Source organism: Pongo abelii, chromosome 10, assembly GCF_028885655.2.
Source record: "Pongo abelii isolate AG06213 chromosome 10, NHGRI_mPonAbe1-v2.0_pri, whole genome shotgun sequence".
Classification (NCBI taxonomy): Eukaryota; Metazoa; Chordata; class Mammalia; order Primates; family Hominidae; genus Pongo; species Pongo abelii.
In genome coordinates, this window is record NC_071995.2 from 111,177,886 (window position 1) to 111,192,897 (window position 15,012).

Sequence of the window (15,012 nt, forward strand, 5' to 3'; positions counted from 1 at the left end):
TATCTATTATCTCATTTGCCTAGCCATATTGCAAACAAATTGGGAAAGAAGAAAATTCCAGCCAGGCGCGGTGGCTCATGCCTGTAATCCCAGCACTCTGGAAGGCCGAGGTGGGTGGAGCACCTGAGGTCAGGCGTTCAAGAGCAGCCTGACCAACATAGTGAAACCCGTCTCTTCTAAAAATACAAAGTTAGCTGGGCATGGTGGCACATGCCTGTAATCTCAGCTACTTGGGAGGCCGAGGCAGAAGAATAGCTTGAACCCAAGAGGCGGAGGTTTTAGTGAGCCGAGATCGCGCCATTGCACTCCAGCCTGGGCAACAAAAGAGAAACTCCATCTCAAAAAGAAAAAAAAAGGAAAGAAAATTCCAGCCAGGTGCAGTGGCTCACACCTGTAATCCCAGCACTTTGGGAGGCCGAGGCAAGCGAGTCACCTGAGGTCAGGAGTTCGAGACCAGCCTGACCAACATGGAGAAACCTGAGCTGGGCGTGGAGGCGGGCGCCTGTAATCCCAGCTACTCGGAAGGCTGAGGCGGGAGAATCGCTTAAACCCGGGAGGTAGAGGTTGCGGTAAGCCGAGATCGCGCCATTGTACTCCAGACTGGGCAACAAGAGAGAAACTCTGTCTCAAAAAAAAAAAAAGAAAATTCCACAGGGATCACCAACCAACCAAACAAACAAAAAACGATTCCACTACTATAGAAAAAATTATGTTGATGGAATAGTTTTGCTTTCAAATACAATAGGCAGCTGGCTGAATATGCATAAAATAACTTCCAAGCAACATAGCACCTTATAAAGAGAGTCAATACACTTTAAACATAATCACATCTTTTTTTTTTTTTTTTTAATATTTCGGTATCAGGGAATCACTCTGTCATGCAGGCTGGAGTACAGTGGCACAATCATAGCTTACCGCCTCTTCCAGCTCCTGGACTCAAGTGATCCTCCCACCTCAGCCTCCCAAGTAGCCAACCATGCCCAGCTAATTTTTTTTTTTTTTTTTTTTTGAGATGGAGTCTCGCTCTGTCGCCCAGGCTGGAGTGCAGCGGCGCAATCTCGGCTCACTGCAAGCTCCGCCTCCTGGGTTCACGCCGTTCTCCTGCCTCAGCCTCCCGAGTAGCTGGGACTACAGGCGCCCGCCACCACACCCGGCTAATTTTTTGTATTTTTTTAGTAGAGATGGGGTTTCACCGTGTTAGCGAGGATGGTCTCGATCTCCTGACCTCGTGATCCGCCCGCCTCCGCCTCCCAAAGTGCTGGGATTACAGGCATGAGCCACTGCACCTGGCCCATGTCCAGCTAATTTTAAAATGTTTTGTAGAGATGGGATCTTGCTATGTTGCCCAGGCTGGTCTTGAACTCCTGGCCTCAAGCAATTCTCCTGCTTTGGCCTCTCAAGTGCTGGAATTACAGGCATAAGCCACCACACTCAGCCCATATCCATCTTATTATTATTATTATTTTTGTTTGTTTTTTTTGAGACAGGGTCTGGCTCTGTCACCCAGGCTGGAGTACAGTGACACAGTCTTGGCCTACTACAACCTTTGCCTCCTAGGCTCAAGTGATTTTTCAGCCTCAGCCTCCTGAGTAGCTGGGACTACAAGTGCATGCCACCACACCCAGCTAATTTTATTGTATTTGTTTGTAGGGACAGAGTTTTGCCATGTTGTCCAGGCTGGTCTTGAACGCCAATCCACTCCTTGCCCTCCCATAGTGCTGAGATTATAGGCATGAGACACCATATCTGGCCACCTCCATCTTTTTAATTCTGACATTAGCCCTATCATTATCCCACTCTTTTAGATGATGATAGTGTAACATAATAGTTCAAGAATATGAACTCAGGGCTGGAATCAGACAGATCTAGTTCAGCCTTAGCTTTGCCACTAACTATCTTGCCTTTGTCAAGTTACTTAACTTTTGTCTGTGCCAGTTTCCTCATTTATAAAATAAAGATAATCCTTGGCCAGGCACAGTGGCTCATGCCTGAAATCCCAACACTTGGGAGGCCAAGGAGGGTGGATCACTTGAGATCAGGAGTTAGCCTGGCCAACACGGTTAAACCCCGTCTCTCTCTACTAAAAATATAAAAAATAGCCAGGTGTGGTGGCACGGGAGTTACTCGGGAGGCTGAGGCAGAAGAATCACTTGAACCCAGGAGGCGGAGGTTGCAGTGAGCCGAGATCACGCCACTGCACTCCAGCCTGGGCGACAAAGTAAGACTCCATTTCAAAACAAACAAACAAAACATAACAAAAATAATAAAAATAAAGATAATCCAGTACGAACCTCATGTTTTTTGTGAGAATTAAATAAAATAATGGATGTGAAGTACTTAGCACAGAACGTGCCACTCAATATGCTGGCGCTGTTGTCGTGGGAGTGGTAGAGATAGTGACAATGATGACTAAGAAGATGCACCAGAAGGTAAACTAGGGGCTGGGCGCGGTGGCTCACACATATAATCCCAGCACTTTGGGAGGCAGAGCGGGCAGATCACCAGAGGTCAGGAGTTCCAGACCAGCCTGGCCAACACTGTGAAACCCTGTGTCTGCTAAAAATATAAAATTAGCCAGGCATGGTGATGCACGCCTGTAATCTCAACTACTCAGGAGGCTGAGGCAGGAGAACCACTTGAACCTGGGAGGCGAAGGTTGCAGTGAGCTGCGATCGTGCTATTGCACTCTAGCCTGGGTGACAGAACGAGACTCTGTCTCAAAAAAAAAAAAAAAGTAACTAGTGATTTCTGAAGGTATGGAATTTGGCCAGGTGCAGTGGCTCACACCTGTAATCCCAGCACTTTGGGAGACTGAGACAGGAGGATTGCTTGAGGCCAGGAGTTCACAACCAGCCTGAGCAACACAGCATGACTCCATCTCTATAAAACATTAAAAAATTAGTAGCACACCTGCAGTCCTAGCTACTCAGGAGGCTAATGTGGGAAGACCACTTAAAGCACAGGAGTGTGAGGCTGCAGTGAACTATGATCACACCACTGCTCTCCAGCCAGTGACAGAGTGAGAACCTGTCTCTAGAAAAATATGTTTAAAAAAAGGTATGGAATTTGCCCAAGGTCACACAGCAAGCAAGGAGCAGAGCTGGAATTTCAATCTCAGTTTGACTCTTTAAACCTGACTTTAACTTCAAGGCGATACTGTCTCCCACAGCCCTCAAATACTTCATTCTCATTTTACAGCTTGAGCCAGACTAGCCTGAAAGCCTGTTGGGCCTTTTGCCCAAGCTCACAGAATACTGCATCAAGATTCAGTGACTCCTATTACAGTGCTCATTAATTGCATGGTAATCAACACTACTGGTGAACAAGGGTAGTTTATTCACTTATTCATTAACTCATCCAAATCTAGAATTCTATAAAAGTACATAAACACTTTCCAAAGGATTTTGCCCAAAGGATATATAGGCTAGCAGTGTCCTCCTAGGAGAATAGACCAACATAAATCTAAATACCATCTCAAAGATTTCACTTGAGTGTATGATAAGTATTTAAAGCCTTGACGATTTCAGCTGATCAACTTCAAACCCAAATGCCCCTTTTCTTATTTGGCAAAACAAAATAATAAACAAAAACCCTTTGCATCTATTAGGTTCCATTTGTTAATTAACATATAATTGGCATACAGTAAACTGCACATATTTAAAGTGTGTGATTTAGAGTTTTGACATACATATACAAATGTGAAACCATCACCACAATCAAAATAGGGAAAGAGCCATTGCCCCAAAAGTTTCTTCATGCTCCTTTATATTCCGTCCCTCTCATCCTTTCCTGCCTGCCTCTATCCTCAGGCAACCACTACAGATTAGTCTGCATTTCTAGAATTTCATAGAAATGGCGTCTTACAGTATGTACTCCTGTTTGTCTGGTTTCTTCCACTCTGCATAAATCCATGTTGTGAGTACCAACGGTTCATTCGTTTTTGTTGCTGAGTAATACTCCATTGTATGGATGTACCACATTTATTTATCCATTCACCTGCTGACGGACATTTGGATTGTTTCCAGCTTTGGGCAATCACAAATAAAGCTGACTTGAACATTCAGGTTCAAGTCTTTGTATGGTGTGGGGCGGGGTGGAGAGGGAGTACTTACAAGCAAACACAGTGAAATATGAGAAGCACTAACCAAAATGCTTAAATATAAAATGAACTTCAACTGTGGAGTAAGAAATACCTTAGCCACCTTGGGTAAGTCAATCAGCTTCTCTGTCAACACTCTTATATACGATGCCTGCTTGTTCCCAACTGCGGTTTGTAAAGAAAAATGGAATAGGAAGCAGAACGCTTTTGGAATTCCCACAAGTAAACTATTCCTTTTTTTCCCCCTCTTAAATTCCCTTTATCTTAAAAAGAATAATGTTCTATGAAATGCAATGCAAAATGCAATAACATTTGAGATGTTATTTTTGAGTTATTGCTTTTTTATTTCTATTCAATGTATACTTATTTCAACATTTTAAAAAAATTTCCTAAGCCGGTCATGGTGGCTCACGTCTGTAATCCCAAAAATTTGAGAGGTAGAAGCGGTTGGATCACTTGAGGTCAGCAGTTCAAGACCACCCTGGCCAATATGGTGAAACCCCATCTCTACAAAAAATACAAAAAAAAAAAATTAGCTGGGGTGAGGGTCGCCTGTAATCCCAGCTACTTGGCAGGCTGAGGCAGGAGAATCCCTTGAACCTGAGAGGCAGAGGTTGCAGTGAACTGAGATAGAGCCACCGCACCTTAGGCTGGGCAACAGAGCAGGACTCCTGTCTAAAAAATAATAATAATAAAAATTCCTATATGCCTTTTGCTTTCCACCAGCAACATAAAATTAAAATAAATACAAATGGCTATTTTTTTCTTTTTTTTCTCTTTGCCTTTTTCCACATGTTCTAACAAATGGCTATTTTAAAGAACAACAAAAAGCCTCACTCTGCATTCTTTTTTTTTGTTTTGTTTTGTTTTTGAGACGGAGTCTCACTCTGTGGCTCAGGCTGGAGTGCAGTGGCGTGATCTCGGCTCACTGCAAGCTCCGCCTCCTGGGTTCACGCAATTCTCCTGCCTCAGCCTCCTGAGCAGCTGGGACTACAGGCGCCCGCCACCATGCCCGGCTAATTTTTTGTATTTTTAGTAGAGACAGGGTTTCACCGTGTTAGCCAGGATGGTCTCGATCTCCTGACCTCGTGATCTGCCTGCCTTGGCCTCCCAAAGTGCTGGGATTATGGGCGTGAGCCACCACACCCGGCCACACTCTGCATTCTTAATTCACTCATAGTAAAATCCAAAGCCCTCACCTACAAGGATCTACTTGATCTGTATCCCCTGCTACCCATCTCTCCTCTCCCCTTTAGCTTACTGGGCTCAGAGCTCCAAATATGCTGAGGACGCTTCCCTCTCAAGGACTTGGCTCTTGTTGTCGTCTCTGTATGGGATGTTCTTTCCCGGGTAGCCATATGGTATACTCCCTCCCTCCCTTCAGGTCTCTGCTCAAAAGCCATCCTGGGCTTTCCTTTCGTGTCCACCCTATACAAAACAGGACAGGCTGGGTGTGGAGGCTGACACCTGTAATCCCAACTCTTTGGGAGGCGGAGGTGGGCGGATCACCTGAGGTCCGGAGTTCAAGACCAGCCTGACCAACATGGTAAAACTCGTCTCTACTAAAAATACAAAAATTAGCGAGGCGTGGTGGTGCGTGCCTGTAATCTCAGCTCCTCAGGGGGCTGAGGCTGGGGAATCGCCTCAACTCGGGAGGTGGAGGTTGCAGCGAGCAGAGATGGCATTACTGCATTCCGGCCTGGGAAACAGAGCGAGAATCTCTGTCTCAAAAATAAATAATTAAAAATAAAATAAAATAGGACAGTTGGCTGAGTGCAGTGACTCATGCTGAGCACTCTGGGAGGCTCAGGTGGGAAGATCACTTGAGGCCAGGAGGAATTCAAGACCAGCCTGGACAATACAGCAAGGCCCCATCTCTAATAAAAAAAAAAAAAATTAAAACAAAAAAAGAGCCCTCTTTCCAATGCTCTCCATCTCTTTACTGAGCTATACTTTTCACTTTAGCACTTATCATTTGCCTCTATGTCATGTTACATATTTGTCATTGTCTATATCATCCCACTAAATTATAAGCTTTTTGAGGACAAGGATTTTATTTTATCCACTGCTATATCCCCAACATCCAGGACGGTTGGCCCAGCTCACTCTAAATTCCACCAATACTGGTTGAATGAATTAGTTGATTAAACATTATTTATTGCTTAAAAAAAAATCTGTTTAGAAATTTACTGGGAAGAGGCCGGGTGTGGTAGCTCATGCCTATAATCTTGGCACTTTGGGAGGCTAAGGAAGGCAGATCATTTGAGGTCAGGAGTTCGAGACCAGCCTGGCCAACATGGTGAAACCCAGTCTCTACTAAAAATACAAAATTAGCTGGGCATGGTGGCACATGCCTGTAATCCCAGCTAATTGGAAGGCTGAGGTAGAAGAATTGCTTGAACCCGCGAGGTGGAGGTTGCAGTGAGCCGAGATCGCATCACTGCACTCTAGCCTGGGTGACAAGAATAAAACTCGGTCTCAAAAAAGAAAGAAAGAAAAAGAATTTACTGGGAAGAAAAATTTTAATTCAAATACTCTGGATCTGCTTAAATTAAAATACTAAGTTCATGTTGATCTACTTCTTAGGAGGGATTCTTTCTTTAGATTGACTTTGAGCAGCGCTTACAGGGTGAACAGAACACTGGAATCCAAAGGTAGAAAAGCTAGGGTCTAGTCATTGCCCTGCCACAACTAGCTATGCTATAGTTACTAAGTCATAACCTCATCTTCTGATCTCTGAGATCTCCTGATCTCAAAGAACTTCTTTCTAAAATGAGGGACATTATTATCTCTAAAGTCTCTTCTGCTCTAAAATTCTAAGACTCTTTTTTTTTTTTGACGGAGTCTCGCTCTGTTGCCCAGGCTGGAGTGCAGTGACGCGATCTCAGCTCACTGCAAGCTCCGCCTCCCAGGTTCACGCCATTCTCCTGCCTCAGCCTCCCCAGTAGCTGGGACTACAGGCGCCCGCTACCACACCCGGCTAATTTTTTGTATTTTTTTTTAGTAGAGACGGGGTTTCACTGTGTTAGCCAGGATGGTCTCAATCTCCTGACCTCGTGATCCGCCCGTCTTGGCTTCCCAAATTGCTGGGATTACAGGCGTGAGCCACTGCGCCCGGCGTAAAATTCTAAGACTCTCTATTGCACTCTTCTGCAGTAACGTTGCCAGTCATAAATTAGTCAACTTGAGTCCCGTCCCTCATAATCCAAAAGTGTTAACTGAAGGATTCTATATATTATAAAACTCTGTGGAAAATGGCCATTATTCACCCAGATGTCCACTGGAAGGAGAGGCTTGAAACACTGTATTTCATAGGTGTGGTGGTATTTCGAAAGATAGCTTTTAAAAAATTAATAAACCGGCCGGGCGCGGTGGCTCACGCCTGTAATCCCAGCACTTTGGGAGGCCGAGGCAGGCGGATCAAAAGGTCAGATCGAGACCATCCTGGCTAACACGGTGAAACCCCGTCTCTACTAAAAATACAAAAATTAGCTGGGCGTGGCAGCATGCGCCTGTAGTCCCAGCTGCTGGGGAGGCTGAGGCAGGAGAATGGCGTGAACCTAGGAGGCGGAGCTTGCAGTGAGCTGAGATTGTGCCACTGCACTCCAGCCTGGGCTACAGAACGAGACTCCGTCTCAAAAAAAAAAAAAAAATTAATAAACCACGAATCTTCTTCAAATATGAAAAAGAAACAGTTACTAAAAGAAAATAGAGATTCTTCCTTCTGTAGCCAGTTATGAAATTTCTGCACTCCAGCCTGGGCTACAGAATGAGACTCCGTCTCAAAAAAAAAAAAAAATTAATAAACCACGAATCTTCTTCAAATATGAAAAAGAAACAGTTACTAAAAGAAAATAGAGATTCTTCCTTCTGTAGCCAGTTATGAAATTTAAAATAATTGCAAATACAAATACTATACATGCATGGAGGCAATAAAATATTATGATGAGGAGCAGATGTGCGGTGAACAGAACTAGGTTAACGTGCAAGCTCTTTATGTGCTCTTGAGCAAGTCGAATACCTACTCTGCACTTCCTTCATCTGTACAATGAGTGCAATATTTCCAATTGTTAGGCTCTTTTGAGAATTTAATAAAATAATGCCTGACATGTAGGATACATTTAATCAATATTATTAAGTAATTAAATATGTACTGGGCATGGTGGCTCTTGCCTGTAATCCCAGCACTTTGGGAGGCCGAGGCAGGCGGATCACCTGAGGTCAGGAGTTCGAGACTTGCCTGGCCAACATGGCAAAACCTTGTCTCTACTAAAAATACAAAAATTAGCCTGGCATGGTGGTGCATGCCTGTAATCCCAGCTACTTGGGAGGCTGAGGCAGGAAAATCGCCTCAACCCGGGAGGTGGAGGTTGCAGTGAGCTGAGATGGAGCCACTGCACTCTAGCCTGGGCAACAGAGAGAGACCCTATCTCAAAATAAAAAACAAAACAAAACAAAGATTATATATATATATATATGAATACACCCACACAAACACAAATCTAATAGCCACAAAGACATTCTTAGCTATCTATTTCTCCTGATACCATGGAGCCTGTATAACATGGAAAGAATGAAACAAGTTATTCACTACTACCAGTCATAAATGTTTATCACCCATACACATACTAGTTGCTGAGAAATCAGACCATAAATTTAAAAAGCAATTAAAAAAAAAAAAAATCTAGCAGGCCAGAGAGGTTCTTTCCTTTGAAAACCATTCTTCTGTGGAAATAGCTGACAAATTCATGCAAAACATTTATAAACATTTTAGGAAAACCAACAGCACAGATATTTTAACTAATCCTACTCTTTCTAATCCTAAAAATAAATTACATAAATGACATATATGTATAAATTTTGGTTCTGTGAACTTGGATTAGTCTTTAAGAAACAAAGAGCATAGGCACGGCACAGTGGCTCACGCCTGTAATCTCAGCACTTTGGGAAGCCAAGGCAGGCAGATCACTTGAGGTCAGGAGTTCGAGACCAGCCTGGCCAACATGGTGAAACCCTGTCTCTACTAAAAATACAAAAATTAGCCGGGCGTGGTGGCACGCGCCTGTAATCTCAGCTACTCGGGAGGCAGAGGCAGGAGAAGCTTGAATCCGGGAGGCAGAGGTTGCAGTGGGCTGAGATCGCGCCACTGCACTCCAGCCTGGGCGACAGAGCAAGACTCGGTCTCGGGGAAAAAAAAAAAGAAAAGAAAGAAACAAAGAGCATCCACTTTCGACCTTTCACACACAACACAGCCAATTAAATCAAAAGATTCCACTATCATAGCATAATACCCCTTGAGTTTTCAGGCAGACAAGACACTCAGACACACCTTGCTTTTTATAGAACAGGCCCAAATGAGACACAATAAAACGATGATTCCATGTTAGGAATTCCCTACCAACCATATCCTCCTGTTTTTGGTGACTAGATTGTAAAATAAGTCAATTAAGAGTTCATAACGGAAGTGCTGAAGCAACCGCAAATCCAGACACAAAAATACAGCGGAACGTATTCGCATCTCAAGCACGTCCAAATGTCTCGGCCAATGGGATCCGATCACTGCCGTTTTCAGAAACACACAGTAATGGCTTTTAATTCATTTCTATAAATGTTCGTTGTGCGTAAAGCCAAACTGCATGCAAAACCGCAAAACACAAAAGATCCCTCGCATTCCGTTTATAGCCAGAAGATAGGCCATCCTCTCTGCGCCCTACCCCAGAAAGCTCTCCTTACGGCAGTAAAAATTTGATGACACCCCATACTACCTACACATCAAAATGTCATCGCACAAAGTGGAGGGGAAGCAGTGTCAGCATCCGCTGGCCTCCATGAAACGACACTGCCAGTATTCCCACCTCAAGGCAAACACGAACCCAAGTGAAGTCGATGGAAAGTTCCCACCAACCAGGCATATTTGGTTCCCTTCTGCCTCCAAGGCCAAGCAGCTCAACTGATGAGATCTGCTGTTGCACCTGCCACGGCTCTGAACCCGGGATGCTCGGCGACCCCCGGGCACACAAAAAGGCCCTGCGGCCTAACGCGCCAGTGACCCTTCCCCGAGAGTGCATGGAGGGCCGCTGGAGCATCCCTCTCGCTGTCCACATCGCCCGCTTCCCTGACAAAGGCCCCGTGTCAATCCATCCGAGACACAACACAGAGAAGTTGCTGGATTGCCCATCGCGGACCCGCAGCTGCCACTACCCTCTCCCGGAAACAAAACAAAACAAAACAAAACAAAAAAAACAGAAGTAAGGAAGAAAAGGGTGGGAGGGTGCACAGCGTGAAAATCAAAATGTTCCCAAAGCTAAGCAACCTGGGTGTGCCCTGGAAGTGGGTCCAGGGGGCCCGTGGGGGAGGGGAGGGGAGGGAGGGCCCTGGTGGTGGCGGCGGCTCCTCCGAGGCATGAAGGCCGAGCCAGGCGCTAGTCTAATAAAATGCCGGGTGTCGGAACGCTCAAAAGAAAACCACAAATGAAATCCCCTGCGGGCGCCAGGCCCCGAGAAGGGAGGAAGGGAGAGCGGGGCGGGCGGTCTGCAGACCTGCGGCCGCGGCCCCCACCTGCTAGCTCCGCGCCCACACACACCTGTCCCGGCAGACCCCGGGAGGCGAGGCCGCGGCTGGGGCGAGGAGGGGGCCCGACCCGGGGGCGCCGGGCGAGTGGGCCAGTCCGATGGCGGGGGCCGGGGGCCGCCTCGCTCACCTCCAGGTCGGTGTCGGCGGCCTCTGGGGCCCCGAGGATCTCGCTGGGCAGCTCGGCCAGGTCGGTGACCCGGATCAGCCCGTCGTGCAGGAAGATGGTCTCCTCCTTCACCGAGAGCCACTGCGCCGAGTCAGCGGCCGCCGCCGCCGCCGCCGCCGCGGCCGCCGACGAGCCCATGGCCCCGGCTGAGGGCTTGGCGCTGAGGAGCAGACGCCCGGCCGGGGGAAACGGAGCAGGAGCCGCCGCGATCACCAGTCCATGGCAGCGGCCGCCGCGCCCGCCAGCGGCGCCCCGCTTGCTGCCTCGCCCGTGCAGCTCCGCCCTAGGCGGTCCGAGTCGCCATTCCCCCGACCCCGGCCCGGGAGACCCCGGCCCCGCCGCCGCCGCCGCCGCCCTCAGGAGCAGGATCCGCCTCTGCCGCTCGGCAGCCAACTGTCAGTGAGACGCCATGTTGGGGGCGGGGTTCCCGGCATGCCCCGCGGAGCGGACAATACAGGCCCCGCCCTCCGCCCCGCCCACCGCTTCGCGGACTAGGCCACCCGGGTGGCCTGGTCCTGCGCCTCGCCCTTCGCTGCCGCCTGCCCTCGGCCTGACCTCCACCGGCCCCTTCTCCCCCTGGCCATTCAGGGTAGCCCTGGCTCTGCAGCGCGCCACGAAAGAGGACGCCGCGTCCCCTATCCTGTCCCTACTCAGGTGTGCACCCCTTGCTCGGGCCCGCTCCCCCACCCTGGGCAGAGCATAGAGATCACTCCTTGTTTTCACGTTTAAATGAGATGCAAGCAAAAGGCTGGCGCAGAATAGGCGCTGCACACTTGTTCATAAGCACTTGGTAGAATCGCATAGTAGGTGATTAATATTGACTGAAAAGTCTAGTACCCAGTAAGCACTCAAAACCTGGTGAAAATAAAGCGTCTGTCAACAATGCTTGGTTCCCAATGCCCGACACTTAATATGTGCTCCATGAGTGGCAATTCTAATTATTGCTATGTTCGTTCCATCAGGGTTCCACACTAATTGACATCCACCTTAAAAATATGCTCACTACGCCGGGTGCGGTGGCTCACACCTGTAATCCCAGCACTTCGGGAGGTCAAGGCAGAAGAATTGCTTGAGCCCAGGAGTTTGAGGCCAGCCTGGGCAACATAGGGAGACCCCATCTCTACAAAAAATAAAAATTAGCGGGGCAGGGTGGCAAGCGTTCGTAGTCCAGCTACTCGGGAGGCTGAAGCAAGAGGATCTCTTGAACTCAGGAGGTGGAGGCTGCAGTGAGCTATTATCTTGCCACTGCACTCCAGCCCGGGCGACAGAGGGAGACCCCATCCCTCCCTCCCCACCAAAAATATATATATGCCCACCAGTGCCATTTTATAAAAGCAAGAAAGGAAAACTATATGTATAAAGAAAAATGCATGAGCAAATACACACCAGATGTTTAAGGTGAGTTGCCATGGGAGTGTGGGGCTGGTCTGGAACTACTGAGATGAGATTGTTCTCTATTACTTGTATATTTGTATCACTTAAAAAATAATAAAACAGGCCGGGTGCAGTGGCTGACTCCTGTAATCCCAGCACTTTGGGAGGCCAAGGGTGGGCAGATCACCTGAGGTCAGGAGTTCGAGACCAGCCTGGTCAACATGATGAAACCCTGTCTCTACTAAAAAAAATACACAAATTAGCCAGGAATGGTTGCATATACCTGTAGTCCCAGATACTCAGGAGGCTGAGGCAGGAGAATCGCTGGAACCCAGGAGGTGGAGGTTGCAGTGAGCCGAGATCATGCCACTGCACTCCAGCCTGGGCAACAGAGCAAGACTCCATCTCAAAAAAAAAAAAAAAGAATAATAATAATAATAACAGGAGAACATTAAGGTGCATACCCTTTGATCCAGCAATTCAACTTTGAGGAAGTTGTCTGAAGGAAATAATCAGACTCGTAGTCAAGCATGGACATACAGGGTTGTGTAGCTCAATATTGTTTACAAAAGGAAAAACTATTATCAATCTAGATGTCCAACAATATGGGGCTGGTTAACTAAAATATGATATATCCATAAGATGGAATATTATGGCCGGGCACAGTGGCTCACGCCAGTAATCCCAGCACTTTGGGAGGCCAAGGCTGGCAGATCTTTTGAGCCCAGAAGCTCGAGACCCTCTTGGGCAACATGACAAAACCCCGTCACTACCAAAAATACAAAAATTAGCCAGGCGTGGTGGTGCACACCCACAGTCCCAGCTACTCAGGAGGCTGAGGTAGGAAGATCGCTTGAGCCCAGAAGGCAGAAGTTGCAGTGATTCAGCTAAGATTATGCCACTGCACTCCAGCCTGGGCAACAGAGTAAGACCCTGTCTCAAAAAAGAAGAAAAGAAGAGGAAGAGGAGGAAGAAGAGAACAATAAATCCAGCAGTTCAGAGTTGATCAGAACCATGGAAACAATAAAACAGGCAAGTGTAATGGAATGGCCATTTCATCAAATCCTCCCAAATGTCTGACAGGGGGAGTAGTATTATTCCTACTTTCAGCTGGGAAGCCAAGACTCAGTTAGATACTTTGCTCAATGTCACAAAGCCAGTAAACATCAAAGCTCAGATGTAAACCCAGGTCTGTCTGATTTTACAACTTCAGCTTCCTTATTTTGCCTGTAAGAAAACTCCTTCATTCCTTTTTTTTTTTTTTTGAGACGGAGTCTCGCTCTGTTGCCCAGGCTGGAGTGCAATGGCATGATCTCGGCTCACTGCAACCTCTTGACTCACTGCAACCTCCGCCTCCTGGTTTCAAGTGATTCTTCTGCCTCAGCCTCCCGAGTAGCTGTGATTACAGGCGCGTGCCACCATGCCTGGCTAATTTTTGTGTTTTTAGTAGAGATGGGGTTTTACCATGTTGGTCAGGCTGGTCTCGAACTCCTGACCTCATGATCTACCCGCCTCGGCCTCCCAAAGTGCTGGGATTACAGGTGTGAGCCACTGTGCCTGGCCCTTCATTCCCTTTTCCAAACCTAATGACAACTATCTATCACAATTAAAAATATATATATAGGCTGGTTGTGGTGGCTTGCGCCTGTAATCCCAGCATTTTGGGAGGCTGAGGCAGGCAGATCACCTGAGGTCAGGAGTTCGAGAGCAGTGTGGCCAACATGGCGAAACCCTTTCTCTACTAAAAAATATATATAAATTATCCAAGTGTGGTGGCGTGCACCTGTAGTCCCAGCTACTCAGGAGGCTGAGGCAGGAGAATCACTTGAACCCAGGAGGCGGAGGTTGTGGTGAGCCGAGATCGTGCCATTGCACTCCAGCCTTGGCAACAAGAGTGAAACGCTGTCTCTAAATAAATAAATAAACAAACAAACAATTAGCTGAGCATGGTGATGTGCAGCTGTAGTCCTAGCTACTTAGAAGGCTGAGGTGGGAGGATTGCTTGAGCCCAGGAGGTTGAAGCTGCAATGAGCCATGGTTGTGTCACTGCACTCTAGCCTGGGTGACAGAGAGAGACCCTGTCTCTATTATTATTATTATTATTTTTTTTTTTTGAGACAGAGTCTTGCTCTGTCACCCAGGCTGGAGTGCAGTAGTGCGATCTTGGCTCACTGCAACCTCCACCTCCTGGGTTCAAATGATTCTCCTGCCTCAGCCTCCCGAGTAGCTGGAATTACAGGCATGTACCACCACGCCCAGCCAATTTTTATTTTTAGTAGAGGCGGGGTTTCACCATGTTGGTCAGGCTGGTCTCAAAGTCCTGACCTCAGGTGATCCACCCACCTCAGCCTCCCAAAGTGCTGGGATTACAGGCGTGAGCCACCGCGCCTGGCCTATTTTATTTTATTTATTTATTTTGAGATGGAGTTTCACTTTGTCACCCAGGCTGGAGTGCAATGGCTAGATCTTGGCTCACTGCAACCTCCGCCTCCCGGGTTCAAGTGATTCTCCTGGTTCAGCCTCCCGAGTAGCTGGGATTACAGGCACCCACCATCATACCCAGCTAACTTTTGTACGTTTAGTAGAGGTGGGGTTTCACCATGTTGGCCAGGCTGGTATTTTTTCATTTAAAAAAAAAATTTTGTAGAGATGGGCTCTGCCTGTGTTGCCTAGGCTGATCTCCAACTCCTGACCTCACGTGATATTCACACCTTGGCCTCCCCAAAGCACTGGGATTACAGGCATGAGCCACTACGACCAGCCCATCACAATTTTTAAATGCTTAGATTCAGGACTCTAA

The 15,012-nt window shown here is 47.3% G+C and overlaps 1 protein-coding gene across 8 annotated transcripts in view; it reads right to left on the reverse strand.

The window, feature by feature from the left end:
- Nucleotides 1-11,718, reverse strand: part of HECTD4 (HECT domain E3 ubiquitin protein ligase 4) — a 223,083-nt gene extending 211,365 nt beyond the window's left edge. For all 8 annotated transcript variants that reach the window (XR_008512136.1, XM_024256626.3, XM_054527627.2 and 5 more), the window contains exon 1: nucleotides 10,800-11,718. Coding sequence is in view for 7 of the 8 variants with exons in the window: in XM_024256626.3 (XP_024112394.2) it covers nucleotides 10,800-10,976 (177 nt within the window). In the remaining variant the exon portion in view is untranslated. The remainder of the gene's footprint in view (nucleotides 1-10,799) is intronic.
- Between the last annotated feature and the right edge of the window lie 3,294 nt (nucleotides 11,719-15,012).